The sequence below is a fragment of the Sturnira hondurensis genome, unplaced genomic scaffold, assembly GCF_014824575.4.
Source record: "Sturnira hondurensis isolate 20B ecotype Veracruz unplaced genomic scaffold, ASM1482457v3 Scaffold0014302, whole genome shotgun sequence".
NCBI classification, from domain to species: Eukaryota; Metazoa; Chordata; class Mammalia; order Chiroptera; family Phyllostomidae; genus Sturnira; species Sturnira hondurensis.
In genome coordinates, this window is record NW_028086933.1 from 7,038,527 (window position 1) to 7,057,268 (window position 18,742).

General features: G+C 41.9%; 1 protein-coding gene and 1 pseudogene across 2 annotated transcripts; one reads left to right on the forward strand and one right to left on the reverse strand.

Annotated features, from left to right (window-relative positions):
• Positions 1–291: 291 nt before the first annotated feature.
• On the reverse strand, positions 292–7,254 carry LOC118998473 (rho-related GTP-binding protein RhoC-like; annotated as a pseudogene).
• On the forward strand, positions 3,771–18,252 carry MRLN (myoregulin). 2 transcript variants are annotated; one of them, XM_037062653.1, is made up of 3 exons: positions 3,771–3,871; positions 16,423–16,534; positions 17,937–18,252. In XM_037062653.1, the coding sequence occupies exon 3, from the start codon at positions 17,957–17,959 to the stop codon at positions 18,095–18,097; it is 141 nt and encodes a 46-aa protein (XP_036918548.1). In that variant the 5' UTR covers positions 3,771–3,871; positions 16,423–16,534; positions 17,937–17,956; the 3' UTR covers positions 18,098–18,252. The 2 variants fall into 2 exon arrangements, with proteins under 2 accessions (XP_036918548.1, XP_036918549.1); XM_037062654.1 differs by lacking the exon at positions 3,771–3,871 and adding an exon at positions 7,257–7,389.
• Positions 18,253–18,742: the final 490 nt, after the last annotated feature.

Sequence of the window (18,742 nt, forward strand, 5' to 3'; positions counted from 1 at the left end):
CTGTGTGATGATCCTCTGGGGAAGGCTAAAGGGATCAAGGACCCTGGCCCTGGACCCAGGCAGCAGCAGCAGAACTCCTCTCCTGCTAGGAGGGAGGAGGGGCCTGCCACCACCACCGTGGGGGGCTGGGAGCTTGGGAAACTCCATGCAATCCTGGGGCTGGAGAGAAATGAAAATGGAAGGTGTGGCTGGGGAAAGGGGGTGTTTCTGAATTCCTGTGAAGGCAGGCACAGTGGGAAAGAGGGGCGGTCTTGGGCTCTCAGAGAATGAGTGGTGCTTCCCCTTGGGTGCTTACTCTTGTGCACCTGGAGGCCAGCTTACAAATGGCCATGTGAACACCTGCCACACCCTGTCCTTGGTCTTGGCTGAACACTCCAAGTAGCCAAAGGCACTGATCTGGCTCCTCATGTCCTGGCCTTCCTCAGATGGAACAGGCTCCGAATTCATCTTGGCCAGCTCTCTGGTTAGCTGGTCTTGCCTCAGTTCCTTCTTTTGCCCACAAGGATGATGGGTAGGATGGGGCCAAATTGCTTCACCTCATGAGTCCGCTTCTCAGGAATGTTTCCCAGGCTGTCCTTGAGAATGACGTCATTGCTGGGGTAGGAGAGAGGCTGGAGGTGATCACAGTCCTCCTGCCCTGCTGTGTTCCCAGGACCAGCTGCTGGGACTGCTTACCCCATACCTCTGTGTCTACGATGTAGTTCTTAGAGACAGTAAGGATGTGGTAGAGCTGTGGAGCTGGTCCTTGCTGAAGACAATGATGGGGCAAGTCTTCCCACAGCCCCTTCCTCCTCCGTCACCAGCTTCTTTAGGGTCTCGGTGTGGCCAGGGCTTCCTCCCAGCCTTTAGTTGTGAGGCCGGGGCGGGAGACAGAGATTGTTTTTCATTTTGTACGCTCAGTGGCAGTGGGAGACCGCAACACTTTTGTAAAGTTAAGAAGAAAAGGTGAGTGATCTGCCTCTAGCAATAAAAATGGGAAGGAGAGGCAAAGTATTCAAGTTTGCATAAAACATATTACATCAAAATGAATGGAATAAAAGGAATTTGCTAATGTGAGTGGCTCGAGGTAAGAAACTTTCATTATTTTTGGCGTGGAAGGCCCTGGATGTTCCAAAGTCCTCCTCCCACCTCCTTCGGTATCTGAATTTTCCTTGTTGGTCCTCTTTGTGGGTTAAGAGCTGTTATGTGAAAGGCAGAAATTTTATCCCTGGGAAGGACCTGTTTCCCAGATTGCAGCGGGTTGTTAGAAAGTGCGTAGACTGGGCACCCGGACACAGAGTTTCAAGTCTCTCTCGCCCACTTGCTCACTCACTGTGGCCCTGCACCGGTTCCTCAGCATCTCTTGGTGTTGAGAGTCTAGCTATGTGCCTGATAAACAGAAAGTGCTCACCGACTCTTTGTCCGGGCAGCCTCTTCCCACCCAATTCTAGCCAGACACTAAATCTTGCCAATTGCATCTGCTAAACGCTTCCTACTCCTGCTCGTCTTCCCCACTCCTGCTCCATGTCAGTTCAGTCCTTGTCGCTCCTGGGCTGTTGTAGGAAATAGTGTCAGCTGCTTTTCTGGCCTCAGGACCTGCTCAGTAACCCCAACTCCACAAGCCTTTCTAAAAGAAAGGCTGGCGGCATTGCACCCCTGCTTAGAATAGAAACGTGAGCCCCCATCTTGCCTGTAGGATGAAGTGTTCAACATAATAAAAATAGCAAGAACTTTTGTAGTTCTTACTCTTGTGCATTTGCATGTTCCACACATGTTAATTCAATCCTTGCTACAAATTTATGTGAGGGTGACTGTTATGATCTTCTCTTTCTAGGTGACAGAAGGAATGGCATTTGCAAGCTCAGAGCCAAGACGTGGTTGGTAGGTTTGGGGAAATTGTTAAGTGTGTTCATCTACCTATCTCTCCCACTTGGCTGATATCCTTAAGGATGTCAAATCTACTCTGCCTGGCTCAAGGAGGTTTCAGTAAACATCAGACTGGAACACACACTGGAATCTCTGGGCCCCATCTCCCCATCTGTGAAGGGCCGTGCTAGGAGAATGAGTAAGTCCTTTGGACTTCCTGAGATTCTCTGCACCACATGAGAAGTCAAGCAGAGAGCCTCAGTCTGAGAATTGCCCGAGAATCCTGGGAGGCTTGACTAGTAGACACATCATTCAAGTGTCTGTTTTCTTTGTCACGTGGCATTCCCAAATAAGGCCACGTTCACAGGTTAAGACAGGGTTAAGACTTGGACATATCTTTTTGAGAGCCAAAATTCAACCCACAGTAGCCAGTGAGTGGTGAAGCTGGGGTTCTGCACCACTCCCCAGCCATCTGCAGACTGGGGTGTTCATGTCCCAGGGACCCATGTGTAGTGCTGAAAGAATGCTCATGTAGTCTTGAATTTTATCTTTAAAAAATTCTATCTGTGTTATATAATGAACATAATATATTATAATAGTTTGTGAATATGTTTTATAAAAATATGTGTATTCAGTGGATACTCAACAATTTAAAATGGATCAGAGTAATTAAAAAGTTGTTTTTTCCTACTTTTACACTCTTACCCATCTATTAAACAGGCATATTACTTTTGGGGGGGCGAGGCAATTACCCCAGCAGAACACCACTCCACTGGGTGAGGGTCATAGGTGTCCGAGCTTCCCCACCCTTAGCAGTTAGTTGAAAAGGGGTTTAGTTTGAAAAAGGGCTGATTTCCAGGCTTGAGTCAGGGGGATGGCAGCTGGAACCTTCAGAATGAGGAAATCTCACGAATATGTCCCGCCTTCGATTAATACCTTTACATATTTCAATAAGACATATTTCTGTCTTATCTCCTGTTTTCTTTTAACACTTTGTACAGAGCCAGTGTTTAATATAGTTTAGGTCTGAAGACACACTCTTAACAGTCTGACCGATGTGATGTCAGTTGCCGGGGGCACTTGTTCTTCAGACTTGAATTCTATAGCTTCCCAAGATTTACCTCCCTGCCCCTCAACACACACACACACACACACACGCGCGCGTGCGCGCGCTTCCAGGGATTGCTTTGGGATCTATGAGGGAGAGAGGCTGATATGCTCACAGGTAAACAAATCTCAGAATACTGATAATGTACCCTTGAAAATCCATTTTTTAAAAAAAGCCTCCCCGAAGGATATGTTTATTGATCTTAGAGAAGAAGCAAGAGCGAGAGAGATGTGAGAGAGACGCCCACATGAGAGAGAAACATTGGTCGCCCGATCCCCACACGTGAGCCAACCAGGGATCAAATACTCAGCCTATGTTTCTGTGTATGTGCCCTGACCAGGAATCAAACCTGCCACCTTTTGGTGTATGGGATGATGCTTCAACCAACCGAGCCACCCAGCCAGGGCTTGAAAATCCTTTTGTTCATACATTGTAAACATAGGGGAAGTCAATGTAAACAAGGGGAAAATGGATAAATATGAGAAGATAGTCAGATATCCACAAGAAAGCATTTCTCGGAAGAACGAAGGATAGTATAACATGAAATGAGTCATGCCATTTTTCAAGAGAGTTAAACAAACATAAGGGTATTTTTGTTAGCTGACTATGGAACTCTCAAAGTGTTTGACGTGGGATCTATTGATTGTGAAAGGGCCGAGGCCCTCCTCACGGGGTATTTGAGCTCCTGTGTGGGCCTAAGTATAATTTGGTCATAATTTATCCCACCTGTGTCTGTCAATTCCTTTCCACTGGCCTCCTCCTGTAATGGTCTGGCTCATGTTTCTTCGTAAAGCTCTAGGCCAGTTATTAATAACAGCCCAGTGACTCTCCTGATCCATCTAGGAGCATATGGTGTTTTTCACAAAAGAGAGCGATCATCTCCTTGGCTTCGGACTTCACTTACTGGACCCCTAAACAGTAAGTTTTGGGTTTTAAAAATGTGGCATTTTAAAATGTTGCTATAGGAGGAAAGTTTAGTATGACTGTTGTTTGTTTCTACTGGAGAGAGAATATAGTAAATTAAAACTTAGATTCATAAAGCCTATTTCCCTTCCCTGCATTTCAGCATCTGTTCAATTTGTATAAGGCTGCTTATTGGTTAAATTAATGAATTAGCATTCTGCTCTGTCCATTTCCTTCTGGCTTAATAAAGGCAGGAGGAGAAGCAAGGCATTAATGATGTCTCAATTACTCGAGCAAGCCTTGTGGCTATGCTCGATGTTCTCATCTCCCCTGTTTCCTCTCTAGAGAGAGGATTTCTGTGATTTCAAAGAGAAATTTGGAAAGTATCACAGGGGAGAGTTGGATAGGAGATTTGGGTCAGAGAGGGTACCTGTCTTGTTCCACGGATTCATTGCCTTCTTGTTATTTTAGGCAAAGGCTTTGTCTATGAAGCCCTTCTATAATGGCGGCCTCTGAGAGCCCTGCAAAGTAGGTCACCGTGTTTTCCATCTGGAAAGGAGGACCCTGGCGCCCAGAAAGGCTGGTGCCCAGCTCGGTCCCTGAGAGCAGGGAGGAAACCTAACCCTGCAGTCCTTCTTCAGGACTATAAACCGACCAAGCTTTCTGCTGTGGTTACACACGTTCAGTGCCCTTGAGCATGCGCATCGGGCTTCTAGATAGAATGTATACGGGAGGCATTAGAGTGGGTGGGAAGGAGGCAGACGCCCTCTTGGGTACTGAGCCCTGGCTTGGACCCCTCACAAATTGTGTGACCTCAGGCAAGTACTCAATCTCTTTGAGCCTCAGATTCCCTGTTTGTGGAGTGTGAGTTGTCACCTGTTTTACAGGGTAGGGGGGTTTGCGAGAATTGCATATAAGTGGCCAAGTATGGTAACATTGTTTAGGAAATCCCTCATTTGAACTTTTCCTGAATCTTCTTTTCTAAAACATTTTATTTTAAAATTACAGTTGATGTACAATATTATATTAGTTTCAGATGTACCACACCATGATTAGACAATTATATTATTTATCAACTGATCACTCAATAACTCCAGCACCTGAATCTTCTCAGTCATCTCTCATTTGTTTTCTTTTTTTTAAAAGATTTTATTTATTTATCTTCAGAGGGGAAGGGAAGGAGAGAAGGAGAGAAACATCAATGTATGGTTGCCTCTCATGAGTCCCCCTCTGGGAACTGGCCTGCAACCCAGGCATGTGCCTTGACTGGGAATTGAACCACGATCATGTGGTTCGCAGGTCCGTGCTCAATCCACTGAGCTACACCAGCCAAGGCTCTCATTTGTTTTCAAATTGCAACCTACAGGGTCCAGCAGAAGTAGTGCCTGCTTGAGAGTGGTTGGTAGAATAATAATATGGGTGTGATAATTTACAGTTTTAATTTGAATATTCCACCTAAAATGTCATATGGTGTGCTTGAGTGTGATGTTGCTATGTTACAGAATTACATGCTCATGATTTTGTAATGAAAAAGGGGTGTTATCTGTGCCGGACCCTGCCTAGAGCCTTCAGAGTGGTCCTTGATGGGAAACACTAATCTAAGTTGTTGAGACAATAACTGGCTTCTGTTGCTTTTAGTAACTGCATCCTCAGGATGTGTAGGTGTTGTGAATGCTGAGGATGTGGGCTTGGAAGGGTGGTGCGTGGTTAGTAGTTTAGAACGCAAGGCCATGGCTAAGATCAGTGATGGCGGGGAACCTCGCATGACAATTTCAAAGCATAAGCTGTTGTTCACCAAAGTCACTGGCTCTGCCATAATCAGCATTCTAAATGTTTTCTTGTGATTATGGTGACAAAAGACTGGTCTGCCGCCTTGCTAGATTTCTATTCTGTGTCTGCATGGGACAGAAAGGAGGGTTGTCTCACACAACACCTGCTTCCCAAAGTGCCCGTCACCCTGTAACTCAGCAGACAGGGTGAGATTTTTGTTTTCCTTAATAAGCTTTGGTTCTGCAAACTTGTATACAATTCTAAGTGTAGGCAAGACACAGTAGTACATTAGAAAGGGATCAGTGAGCTCTACTGTAGAAGACATTTCATGATATGGGTCGGAGGGGGCTTGTTACACGAAAAAGGAGAAGCACGGACAGGAAACTGTATTCTGATGCAGCAGCAGGTCCGCAGGGCCTTCATGCACAAACTCAGCAAAACAACAGTCTTTCCCTTAGAAGGTTGTACGTTCTTGGAGAAATGGCTCCTTGGTTTACAGGCCTCCTCCTTGGGTTCTCCTCCTAAGTAATGAGTCTATGAGACATCATAGGAGAACAGCACCATCAAGTTATGGCTCCTCTTCCCCCAGCCCACATTTTGTTTTTATCGAGCCCCTATTTTGTTCTAATCCCTGTGCTACATGCTGGAAATAATAATTCTTCCTAAACGGAGGTCACAGACTTTTATTTAACTGGAAGTTGTGTTCTCCAACCTACCCACGTATCTTCTCAGCTAAACTTGACTCCAAATAACATGTCGCTGGTTTCAGACGTCACCCCCGTACCTCAGCAGATAACAAACTGCCACCAATGAGTTTATGCAGAGGAGTGTGCATTGCAGTTTAAGAAGATACTTAAAAGACTTTGTGAAATGCTTTTTAGAACTGAAAGAGGTCCGGAGATTTTCTACTCTCCTCCACCCGCCAGCCGCAAACCTGCGATGGCACTTGTTTGGATGCACGCATTCTGCAGATAAACACCACAGCCCTCAGTCCCACTCCTTGTCACACAGGAGGGTGGGGTTTGGGCCGCGCTGCTGCGCTGGGGCTCCCTGTTGGAGCCTGGCAGCCCTGGGGCCCAGCCAGTGCTCTGGAAACTATGTCGGGCCTTGTAAGTGTGCACTGCAGCTGTCCTTCATGGAGAGGGGTGGGGAGCTTGGCAGGGAGAAGGCTGGAAACATTTTGATTATTTGGGTTCTAGAATATTTCCTCATGTTAAGTGCCCACAACTGAGTAATTTAGGTCTTAGGGTCAATGTCCAATCTCCTATCTGGGGCAGGAATGTGATAGCGGGGAATCTCAGCCTTCCGGAGACTTGGGAGTGAATGATTAAGAGGAGATGTTTGTTCCTGGGTAGAAACATAGTTCGTTTTAGGCTCAAAATATTTACTTTAAACTTTGGAGGCATGGCCATAGATGGCTTGGGAAGGCAAACCCAGACAGGTGTTGACACAGAAAGAAAGCCCAGGAGAGAGTTGAAGACAAAAGCAGTGGAGCGGTTCCACTCAGGGCTGGGGCGCCCCGCCCCTGCGGAAGAGCAGGCTTCCCTCCCATTCTTCTGATCTCTCACGCCTCTCACCTGCGCTTGGGCTGCAGGGAAGCAGGCATCTTCCTGCTTCTGCTGCTTCATCGCGCCAATCATTATTTTATCCAGCATCGGGCAGCTTGCCGGGCTCCTGCATTACCTTCGTCCAGTCCTGAGGCAGTGCAGCGGCTGAGGCTTCACAGCCGAACAGACCTCCGTTCAAATCTCTGGTCAGCCCTGGTGTGTGATCTTGTGTCGTGTCACTTAACCTCTCAGGAAATAGGAGTGTTAATAACTTACCTCATAAGGTTTTATGAGATTAAAATCAAAGCATGCATAGGCCCATCTTTCCAACTAAGGGAATAAAAGTGCAATAACCCACCTCATAAGGTTTTACGAGATTAAAATCAAACCACACATAGGCCTTTCTTAACTGTAGTAATGAATGCAACCCTTTCCATGCCCTGGAAGGCAGGTATTCTGGTGGTTCTCCAGGTGAGGTAGCAGGTGGTGGTAAGTGCCTGGGCCAAGGCTGCAGAGTTAATGCCGGCCAGGACCGGGATCTAAAACCAGCTCCATCTGGCCCCCATTCTACATTCTCGCCCCACTCCACCGACCATGTGTGACAGAGCCTAAGTGTTTCTTTGCAGTCCAAGTCCACTTTGTCAAGTGCTGCGCCTCGTGCGTCTGCCTGGCCAAGTTCTTGGGTTTTTCACTTGCCACCTCCTTTATTCCGGATTCTCTGGTCTTTCCCTGGCTGGAATCAAACAAGCTGGGAGGTGATGACAGTAGAATATCTCCAAATCGCCCTATCTTACGGAACTCAGAATCCAATTTATCAGAGATTTTGAAAAATTGCCGAGGCAGTTATGATAGTAGCTCTGAAGTAGAGCAGCTGTGTGACCTCAGATGAGTTTGCTGTACTTCCTTGGGTCTCATTGGTCAAGTGAGAACTTTACAAAATCACAAATATCTTTTCCGGTGCCAACATTTCTGTGATAGTGCAGACCTTTCACTACTGTTGTTTTTCGTACCTGGAAAGAGAAAAATTTCCTTGAAATCCCATTTTAATAAGTGAACAAGGTCCAACAATCATGTCTGGCAATCATTTAAGTATGAAGCCATGTGCTGTTTATTATGATTCTCATTCAAGCTTTCACTCTTACAAGGCTCATATCGTCAATGAATTAATTTCTCAGATGTGCATTAAATTTCCTTTCTCACATAACTGAGCTTTGGAGCCTTAATTAGTTCGGAAAATGCAACTCGAACTCAAATTTTTAGAAATTTACAAAGCATACAAAATCCATTTACTATTAAATATGCCCAGCTGTTCTTTAGCTTCTGAATAACTCAGATTTCAGGAGTTTCTGTCTCCCGCCTTGCTAGACTGGCATCCATTTCAGGAGACTTAAGGGGACAAATCTCCATTATGTCACAGAAATGGTGACCCTCCCCACAGGACACTCCTGTCCTGAAACCTCTAGGGCTGGCGCCGTATGTTTATTGCTGCCTTCCAACAACTTGACTTGGTTTCCTAATTACAAGGAGGAAAAAAAAACAAAACCAGAAGTGAAAACACCGACAAGACGTAATTACCGTATGATTTCTCAAGTTTCTAAAAGATAATTTTATTGAACAAAACTTTCATGGGCAAGAGACATTTGTCCATGTGCACACAAATTAAAAGCTCCTAACTCTGGGATTTTAGTTTTAAAATTTTGCTGGGAAAAGTAGACTTAATATACAGGGGTGAGCAGAAGTAGGTTAAATTACCAGTCATCATTACCTAAAGGGTAAATCATAAGTAAGGACACAAAATTGTAACAATAAGAAGATAAATAATACAGAAATAAATGAATAATACAAGAACAAATTCTTTGGCGTACTCACCACTGTAATCCTTTTGCCCACTGCTGTATCTGCTGTTCTTGTTATAATAGTCATTTAAAAAAAATGAACTTTCAGCCTTCCAAGAAAGCTTCTACTGTGCATGCAGTTGTTGTGAGGCGCTAGGATCCAGGACGGGTAAGGCGTGGATCCCACTTTCTAGGAAGATAGCAACTCCGTAGAGGCTGGTACATGCAAACCACCATAAACAGTGCAGTGAGAGGCACTACACCACAGGCAAGTGAGCACTGAATTCTACCAGAGGAAGTCAGGATGGATCACGGAGGAGGGAACATCGGGTTTCAAAGGATAAGTAGGAACGCAACAGCTTTGCCTGTTTAAGTGCTTAAGAAGAACCTAAAAAGAATGATTCATTCAAAGGGTATAATCTAGGATGGAATAGGCTAAATGATAATTCATAATAGTCACCCTCTCTAATTAGATGTTTACTTGCTAGGTGCAAGTATGAGCTCATTTAATTCTCATACTACCCTAAGAAGTAGGTGCTATGGTCATCACCCCATTTTACAGACATGCCGAGGCACAGAGAGTTAATGTAACTTGTCCCAGGTTCTTGTGGCAAGTGGCAGATCTGAGTCAAACCCCATCAGTCTAAATCCAGACCCATCTCTCAGCCAACGTGTCCTGACAGCACTCTTGTTATTTCTCTGTCCAGCTAATGTTGAAATCCAGGGGAGAAACTTATCAGTCATAAGCTGATCCGCGGATAGATAATGAACCAATAATAAACAAGAATAAAACTGCTGGTAGTAAAAGCTAATAAAAAGTAGATTTAAAAACTGCCTTTCAGCTAATCTGGTTGCTGGTGAATAACCTCCCAGTGGTGGTTTGTGAAGGTTCCACTGACAAAGAGCAGATTGTTTTGATGTGAATAATTTAACGACTGCTGTTGTAAAGATATTCTGGCAACCTCAGGGTCTTCGGGCACAGAGAGGAAGTACAGAACTGTCCGTCCCACTATTCAACCAGCAGCTCACTTTTGCAGAAAGGAGCCGGACCAAAGAAAAAAAGTGGCCATTGATCATTCCATGTGGATGTTTTCATTTCAGCACAGTCAGCTTCCATTGTAATGCAGATCTTTTCACATGTGACTTTCTATAAGAAAAAATTAATAAATCCCTGTAGTTGAGGACTTGGAGACTGGAGTCCCAGGTTGGTAGAATCTAGGCTCCAACATAGAGTAGGAGCTGGGCCGAGTAGCCCAGTAGGAGCTCAGTAGGCTGGGCAGCGGCTCCTTATCCTGATCATGCATAACGTGGCCTGGCACATACTTGACCCTCAATAAAGGGTCATTATGGTAATTTACATAAGTGACCTATTAAGCAAAAGTGGACAGATTTCAATTATATCTCATTTTTTAAAAGTGTGTCTCAAGGCAACTCTGCCAATATTATCCTGACCATTAGATATTGATGGAAACAAGAAGTAGGATTAGCACATTCTTATCCAAAAAAGAAAATATTATTTGAAATGTGACTCGTGTTTAAGAATATAAATTTGAATCCAATGAAAAGCATTTTTCTTTTGATTGAAAAAGAGACTTTACAATTTTGTCTTCACCAAGAATCCACGCCTAAAACGTAAAATGAAAGAGTAGAAGTTGAGAGAAATTGAGAAAGGGGTGATGCCTTAGTATAAATAATTAGGAGGAGTAATTTTATATAATAGAGGGGTGTGGTTTTTCTGGTGTGTTTGTTTTGCATTGTTTTGTTTTTTCTCCCGGACACCAAGCCATTTGGTCAATGCACTAGTGTCAGGGGTCAGAGTTGACTGGAGATACCCTGTTTTTCACAAAAACGTGTTTGTAAAGGTTTTAATGAAGAGCCTATAAGCTGCCCTGAATGATGTCGCTCAGTTGGTTAAGTGTTCTCCCACAAAGCAAAGGTCGCTAGTTTGATTCCAGGTCAGGGCACATTCCTGGGTTGTGGGCTGGGTCCCTGTTTGGGGCATTTGTGAGAGGCAACTTACTGATGTCTCTCTCATACATCAATGTCAGTGATGTTTCTCTCACTCTATTTCTCCCTCCTTTTCCCTCTGTCTAAAAATAGGTAAATAAATCTTTGAAAAAAACCAAAAGAGCCTACACACTGATATCAGACTGAAGAACCGAGAATTCAGTGAAGTTCAACTCCAGAGAGCACGGGTTACGCCTGCTCTCTATTTGTCTGACTCCCTTTGTGGGGTCCCCTGCCCAGCCATTCCATAGACAGTGAGCAGTCAGTTGGAGTTAGGTCATTTGGAATCTCGATGGAAACAAAAGAAAAAAACAAAGAGAAGTTTTAAAAACTTGGTAAGGGAATATTCATCCTGTTGCTAGTACAACATTCTATAAAATAATACACTGACTCCCAGTGTCTTTTGGAAATAGGAGGGGGGTAAAAGCTAGGTCGAGGCATGCAAATGGGAGAGGGAAGTATTTGCAACCATCTGAAATTTCAACATGAAATATGTTTGGGCTGAAACAACCTATGGTGTGTTATTACAGAAATTGGAGGTGAAATTATTTAACTATGGTTTTTGAATACTGCATTCAAGGTAAGACCATGGTCTTGAGTTAGTCACACTATATATGTTCTACTATACTTTCAAAACTGTCCTAACCCATTGAAATTTATTTACCCATATTTTTCAGACTATAAGACGCGCCCACTCTCCTCTCCCCAAAATTTGAAAGGAATAATGGTTGTTAATGCTGCTATTGAGTTCTGTTTACATTTACATTGGTGAAATATTATGTTATTTATGATCAAATATTTTGCCACATTTTTTTGCTTCAAAATTTTTCTCCCTATTTTCCTCTAAAACCAAGGTGCGTCTTATGGTCTAAAAAATACGCTATATTTTTGGTGCATGTTTTATCCAATAACAGTTTTTCCCTAAAAAATTGCTATTGTTAAATAGTTTCCCCCCAAAAGAATGTCCCAGCAATTCCAAATAAAAAACACTCGATTACTGAGCTTTTAGCTAATGTAAATCAAAGTACGGTGATACTCCCAATTGTAACACACAGTAGAATCTGAGTGTTTGTAATCTTGTCATGACACCAATCTGTGTCTCTCCAGTGATTTACAACTGAAAACATCTAATACCAAGGGGAAGAGCCAAACAGGGATCACACACACTCCTGGTTCTCATCAGCATTTTGAATGAGATGAGAACATGTTCTTTCTCAAAAGAATGAATTTATTACCAATGACCAGGTTCTAATGGTTGTTAAATGGTTCTTTTGACAGAAATAAGATCAGTATACATTCCTTTTCAATTTATGGGGAGGAAGAGGACTAGTAGTTATAGGGCCACTGTCTTTCATTTTCTAAAGTTATATAAGCAACATTCTTTTAAGTGAAAATGTAATGGAAAAAGAAAAAGAAAAAAATCACTAAAACTCAACTGTTACGACCACCTTTTACATTTGTAGGCACTTCTGTTTTCTTTTTAAAATATTTTAATTGTGAAGTCTGACATACATATAGAAAAGCACATAGAACTTGTATTTACAGTTTAACACATAGCTAAGAAGTGGTTGTCAGACTTCCGGCCAAGATGGAGGTGTGGGTAGACACACTGTGCCTCCTCCCACAACCAAAAGAAGGACAACAACAATTGGAAAACAACAACCAGAGCTGACAGAAAATTGAACTGCATGGAAGTCTGACAACCAAGGAGTTAAAGAAGACATGTTCATCCAGATGGGTAGGAGGGGCAGAGATGGGCAGCCGGGCAGAGAGGACTCTTGGCAAATTGGCGGCTGGCCAACCTGGTGAGGAGGCAGATTGTAGAGTAGGACACGGTGCATGAAGCGGCTGGAGGACCAGGTGGTCCTACATTTGTGTTCAGGTAAACCAGGAAAAAATGAGGACAGACCATATAACCCAGGGCCCCAGTGCAGGGAAATAAAGCCTCAAACCTCTGACTGAAAATACCTGTGGAGGTTGAGGCAGAAAGAGAAACTCTCAGCATCACAGGAGAGTTCGTTGGAGAGACCCACAGGGTCCTAGAATGTACACAAGCCCACTCACCCAGGAATCAGCTCCAGAAAGGGCCCACTTTGCTTGGCGGAAGCAGAGGAAGTGACTGAAATCTGGCAGCGAGTGGAGTAAGTGACATTGTTCCTTCTCAGACCCCTCCCCCACATACAGTGTCACAACCCAGCCACTGGGTTGCCTTGCCTTGGTGAACACCTAAGGCTCCACCCCTCATACATAACAAGTGCACTGAGGCAAAAAAAAAAAAAAATGGCCCAGATGAAAGAACAGATCAAAGCTCCAGAAAAAATACAACTAAGTGACAAAGAGATAGCCAACCTATCAGATGTACAGTTCAAAACACTGGTAATCAGGATGCTCACAGAATTGGTTGAATTTGGTATCAAATTACATGAGAAAATGAAGGCTATGCTAAGTGAAATAAAGGAAAATGCACAGGAAAACAATAGTGATGAAAACAAAACTGGGACTCAAATCAGTGGAGTGGACCAGAAGGAAGAAAGAAACATCCAACCAGAAAAGAATAAAGAAACAAGAATTTAAAAAAATGAGGAGAGGCTTAGGAACCTCCAGGACATCTTTAAACATTCCAACATCTGAATTATAGGGGTACCAGAAGGGGAAGAGGAACAGCCACAAATGGAAAACTTATTTGAACAAATAATGAAGGAGAACATCCCCAGTCTGGAAAAGGAAATAGACTTCCAGGAAATCCAGGAAGCCCAGAGAGTCCCAAAGAAGTTGGACCCAAGGAGGGATACACCAAGGCACATCATAATTACATTAGACAAGATTAAAATGAAGGAGAGAATCCTAGAAGCAGCAAGAGATAAGGGGACAGTCATCTACAAACGAGTTCCCATCAGACTGTCAGTTGATTTCTCAAAAGAGACCTTACAGGCAAGAAGGGGCTGGAAAGAGGTATTCCAAGTCATGAAATCCAGAGACCCACATCCAAGATTGCTCTATCCAGCAAAGCTTTTATTTAGAATGAAAGGACAGATAAAGTGCTTCTCAGATAAGGTCAAGTTAAAGGAGTTCATCACCATCAAGCCCTTATTACCTGAAATATTAATAAGGGATTGTTAATAAGGGAAATGTTGAAGAGATTTATCTTAAAAAAGAAAATAAGAAATACATACAGTAAAATGGCAGCAAACTCACAATTATTAACAACCACATCTAAAACAAAAACAAAAACAAACTAAGCAAACAACTAGAACAGGGACAGAACCACAGAAATGGAGATCACATGGAGGGTTAGCAACAGGGGTGTGGGAGGGGGAGAGGGGGGAAAAGGTACAGAGAGTAAGTAAGTAGCATAGATGGTAGGCAGAAAACAGACGGGGAGGGTAAGAATAGTATGGGGAATGTAGAAGCCAAAGAACTTATATGTATGACCCATGGACATGAACTAAAGCAGGGGAGTGTGTGTGGGAGGGGATGTACAGGGTGGAGGGGAGTGAAGGGGGGAGAATGGGACAACTGCAATAGCATAATCAACAAAATATATTTTTTAAAAACAAAACAAACAAAAAAAAGAAGTGATTGTCAGTGTAACCACATCCAGGACAAGAAATGAAATGTTGTGGGAAGCTCCTCATCTCCACCTCCCCTCCTCTCACTAAAGTCACCACCACTCTCCTGAATTTATGGAGGCCAGCGCCTCACTTTTCTTGATTTATTTACCACTACACTGTTGCCACCTGTACATCCTCCACTAAACCATGCACTTTTGAAATTCAACTTTTAATCATCATTCACATACAACAGTGTGTTTCAGGTGTGATTCAGCCTTCATGTGCTTTATGAGGAGATCATAACAATAAATCTAGTAACCGTCAGTCACTGTGCTTAGCTGTATACCTTCTGCATTATGTCCCTATGACATCTTTTATAACTGGAAGTTTGTACTTTTTTTCCTGTTAATTTTCACTTGAGGCTATGTTTCTTGATTTGAGAGAGAGGGGGAGAGAAAGAGAGAGAGAACAACTGCTTTCTGTACCTGCCCCAACTGGGGATCAGCCACAACCTCCTTTGGGTGCACGCTCCAACCAACTAAGCAACCTGGCCAGGGTGGAAGTTTGCGCTTTTTAATCCCCCTCCCCTTTTCTGCCCATCTCCCGTACTCCCCATCAGTTTGTTCTATGAATCTATTAGTTTGTTTCTTAAACTACGTGCTTTTAACTCTGTTTCTCTACTTTACATGAGTATAATTACACTGTGTGTTTTCTTTTACATGTTGCTTTTAAAAAATTTAATATTATGCTTATAAAAATCAGCTCTGCCTTTTTGTGGAGCTGTAGCTTAATTTTATTATTGTAAAAAAATCCATCATATGAATATATTTATCTATCTATCTATCTATCATCTCTCTCCTAATGAGCATTTGGGTTGAAGACACTATGGATGACGTTTAGATATGTGTCCTGGGTGTGGATATTCATGCATTTCCTCAGGGTATATGCCTAAGATTGTAACAGGTGGTCAGAGGTATTGGTTTTATTCATCTTTAAATGTTTTAACAATTTTCTAAATAGTGCTTCTATTATTTCAGTTATAATAATTATCATTTTATTGGACAAAAAAAAATCTTCTTTTTGTGACTGAACTTTATAGCCTGGTCTCTTATAATAAGTTCACTCCTCTGTTTCTAATTTGATCATGAAAGTGATAAAAAATCTTAAAACTTTTGAATTTATAACAGACATACAATTTCATGAGTTGTAGTCTCTTCTATAGACAGAGAAGTTTTATTTGTTGTCAAGGTGGATATTGAAGCAAATATATTTAAAATAATTTTTAGAAAAATTTTATTGCGGTATATTTAACATGCAACATGGTCAGGTAAGTTTAAGGTGTATGACATTGATTTGATACATTTATATTATATGACGGCCACACAAACATCCCCTAACATCTGATCCCGTAATTCTCATCTCTTCTAGAATTGGGAACAATCAAAATCTAGTTTCTTAGCAAGTTTAATGTTTATAATAGTTTTTTTCTATAATCACTGTACTGTATATTAGATCTCCAGGACTTATTCATTTACTAGTTATAAGTATGTACATTAAACATCTCTCCCATCTTCCCACCCCTAAGAACAATTGTTTTAAAAAGTGTTGTGAATGTTTGCCCTGCTAGGAAAATCCTAGAATTCAGTTTAATTCTTCTGTTAAAGGTACAGATTTTAGCTATGTGGATTTGTGATGAAACGAAATGAAAGTGTCCTGTTTTCCAAAGTCCTCTTCAATATCTCCTACCTGACTTCTCTGAGAAGTAGTTTTAGAGTTTCTCTCTGTAGACGCCTTCTTCTTCAGCTGCGTACACCTCCTCACTGTCTAACAAAACCTTTTAATGTGCTTTGACCCAGGAACAGAAGTTGCTAAGAAACCACCTGTGCTGAGTGTACTTTGTTCTAGCCAGAGCAGACAGAGAGAAAACCACAGAGCAGAGTCATTTACCACCACCTGGGATTAAGTCAGGTAAGACATGGGTTTCTGTTCTTCAGTCCTTAACCAATTGTCTGGTCTTTCCCTCACTTCCTGTTTGAGCCTCTCTCTTACTGTCGTTGAAGGAAATGGAAGGTACCCCTCAGAGCACAAAGGAAACACCATTTGGAGGCTGAGGGTATAGGAGAGAGAGAAAGTCATTCTGTAAACCCACGTATTATTCCTATCCCTTGTTTCTGTAACATAGGCAAAGGAAAACTGTTGAATGTAAGGGATATTCTAGGTGTTTTCTTTGCTGGTGATTGCTGTGTAATTTGGGGCACAAGTCTTTCCTTTAGGAATGGGGCTGGTTATTACAGAAATCAATCAAGATTGCTCCACGTGGGAGAAAATTACACTTGCATAGATCGTGTATCTCTCTGCCACCCCCCCCCCACTGCCCCGCCTCCTCTCTCACAACTCAACCCACCTTTTTGGGTTTTGAGTGATAATAGCACTACCCCAGTCTTGCCACTTTTTAGAAGTGCTGGTGTCCTTTATAAGTTGATGTACATAAGGGACTTGGATGTAAGTAAGCACTTGAAAATTGCTTATTTGACCTTGCGTTCCTGAAAAAGGAGTTCAGAATGGTTCTAAACTTTCTACCTAACTGACATTTGGTAAAATGTTCTGACAGTATGCTAAACCAACCACAACTTAGTACTTTTATAAATTCCATTATACTTTTCAATATTCCAGCTTTTAAAGCTGTTTAATTAACACTGAAATGTGAAAGAGATTGATTGATACCTTATTCAAAGACCAGAATATGAGAGAGGATCTTGAGGAAAAATCAATAGAATTTAAAAAACCTTTTGTTGTTTAATTTTTTAAAACTTAAAAAAAATTTTCCTGCCTTTTTCCATGTTTTCAAATTTTTGTGTCCTGACAATACTGTACGGGTTGGAAGACTGATAATTTCACTGATTCCACTGTACAATAGTGTAAATGACTTAATATCTAAGACTTCCTAAACACTGATAATACCAAAAGAGACGAGTTATTCTGATAGTTCCTTGAGCTGTTTCTTTTCTTTAAAAAGTTACTTTTCAATTACAGTTGACATACAGTATTATATTAGTTTCGGTGCACAGCAGTGACTGGACATTTCCATACCTTACAAAGTGCTTGAACTGTGTCTGTGAGAAAGAAGGCAGGTTTGGTACACAGAAAAATCTATGACTATGACATAAAGCAGTCAAAGTGAATGGATGAAAAATATTTTAATTCATTAAGGGATAAAACATTTTAGTTTATTGGTTGGTAACAAGTATGTCAAGTGTTGCCTTGAAGGTGTTTCCTCATCACTATTTCTTCACAGTGCAAATGTTAGATTGAGTCAAACAATCAGAACTGTGTGTTCATTTGAGGGTACTTCTCTCTTTTTTCCCTCTAGGAAGCAGGCGCATTCTGGATATGACGTGTAAAAACTGGATATTAATTTCTACTACTACACCCACAAGTCTGGAAGATGAAATTGTGGGAAGACTTCTAAAAATTTTGTTTGTTATCTTTGTTGACTTGTTGTCTATTATATATGTTGTTGTAACTTCTTAGGAAGTTGACTTCCCTAATTTTGCAAGTAAATTTCATATTAAATGCCTGTGGATAAAAATGTGCAGTTTAACGTGTTGAGTAGTTTTAATTTGATGACGTCTCCAGCTGCTCTAGAAACTAACAGAGCATTACAATAAAAACAATATTGTGTATTACTTAGTACTTTATGGTTTATAAAGCATTTCCACAAATTGAAGTAGAATTCCCCCCAAATCTACACTACTGAGTCATAAAATTGTCCGATTTGTTAAAAAAAATATTTATTTAATTTAGAGAGATGGGAGGGAGGGAGGAAAAAAGAGAGAGAAATATCAGTGTGTGAGAGATACACCAATTCATGCCTCTCGCGTGCCCCGACAGGGAACCAGGCCTGCAACCCAGGCATGTCTACTGACCAGGAATTAATCCTGTTATGTGTTGGTTCCCAGACTAGCTCTCAATCCACTGAGCAACACCAGCCAGGGCAAATTTTCTGATTTTTTAACATGATTGTTATTTGGTAAATTGACTAAAATTTGTAGGTGTAGTATGAATGAAGTTGATTTTTTAAGGATCCATACCTAAGTGAAATTATATATGGTTCTGTTTTTAACCCACATGGGTTAACATACAATGATAATCTTTTCATACAATATACCACTAATT

Excerpts from the sequence above, each read along its gene's own strand:
- MRLN (XM_037062653.1), top strand. The coding sequence starts at position 17,957 with ATGACGTGTAAAAACTGGATATTAATTTCTACTACTACACCCACAAGT.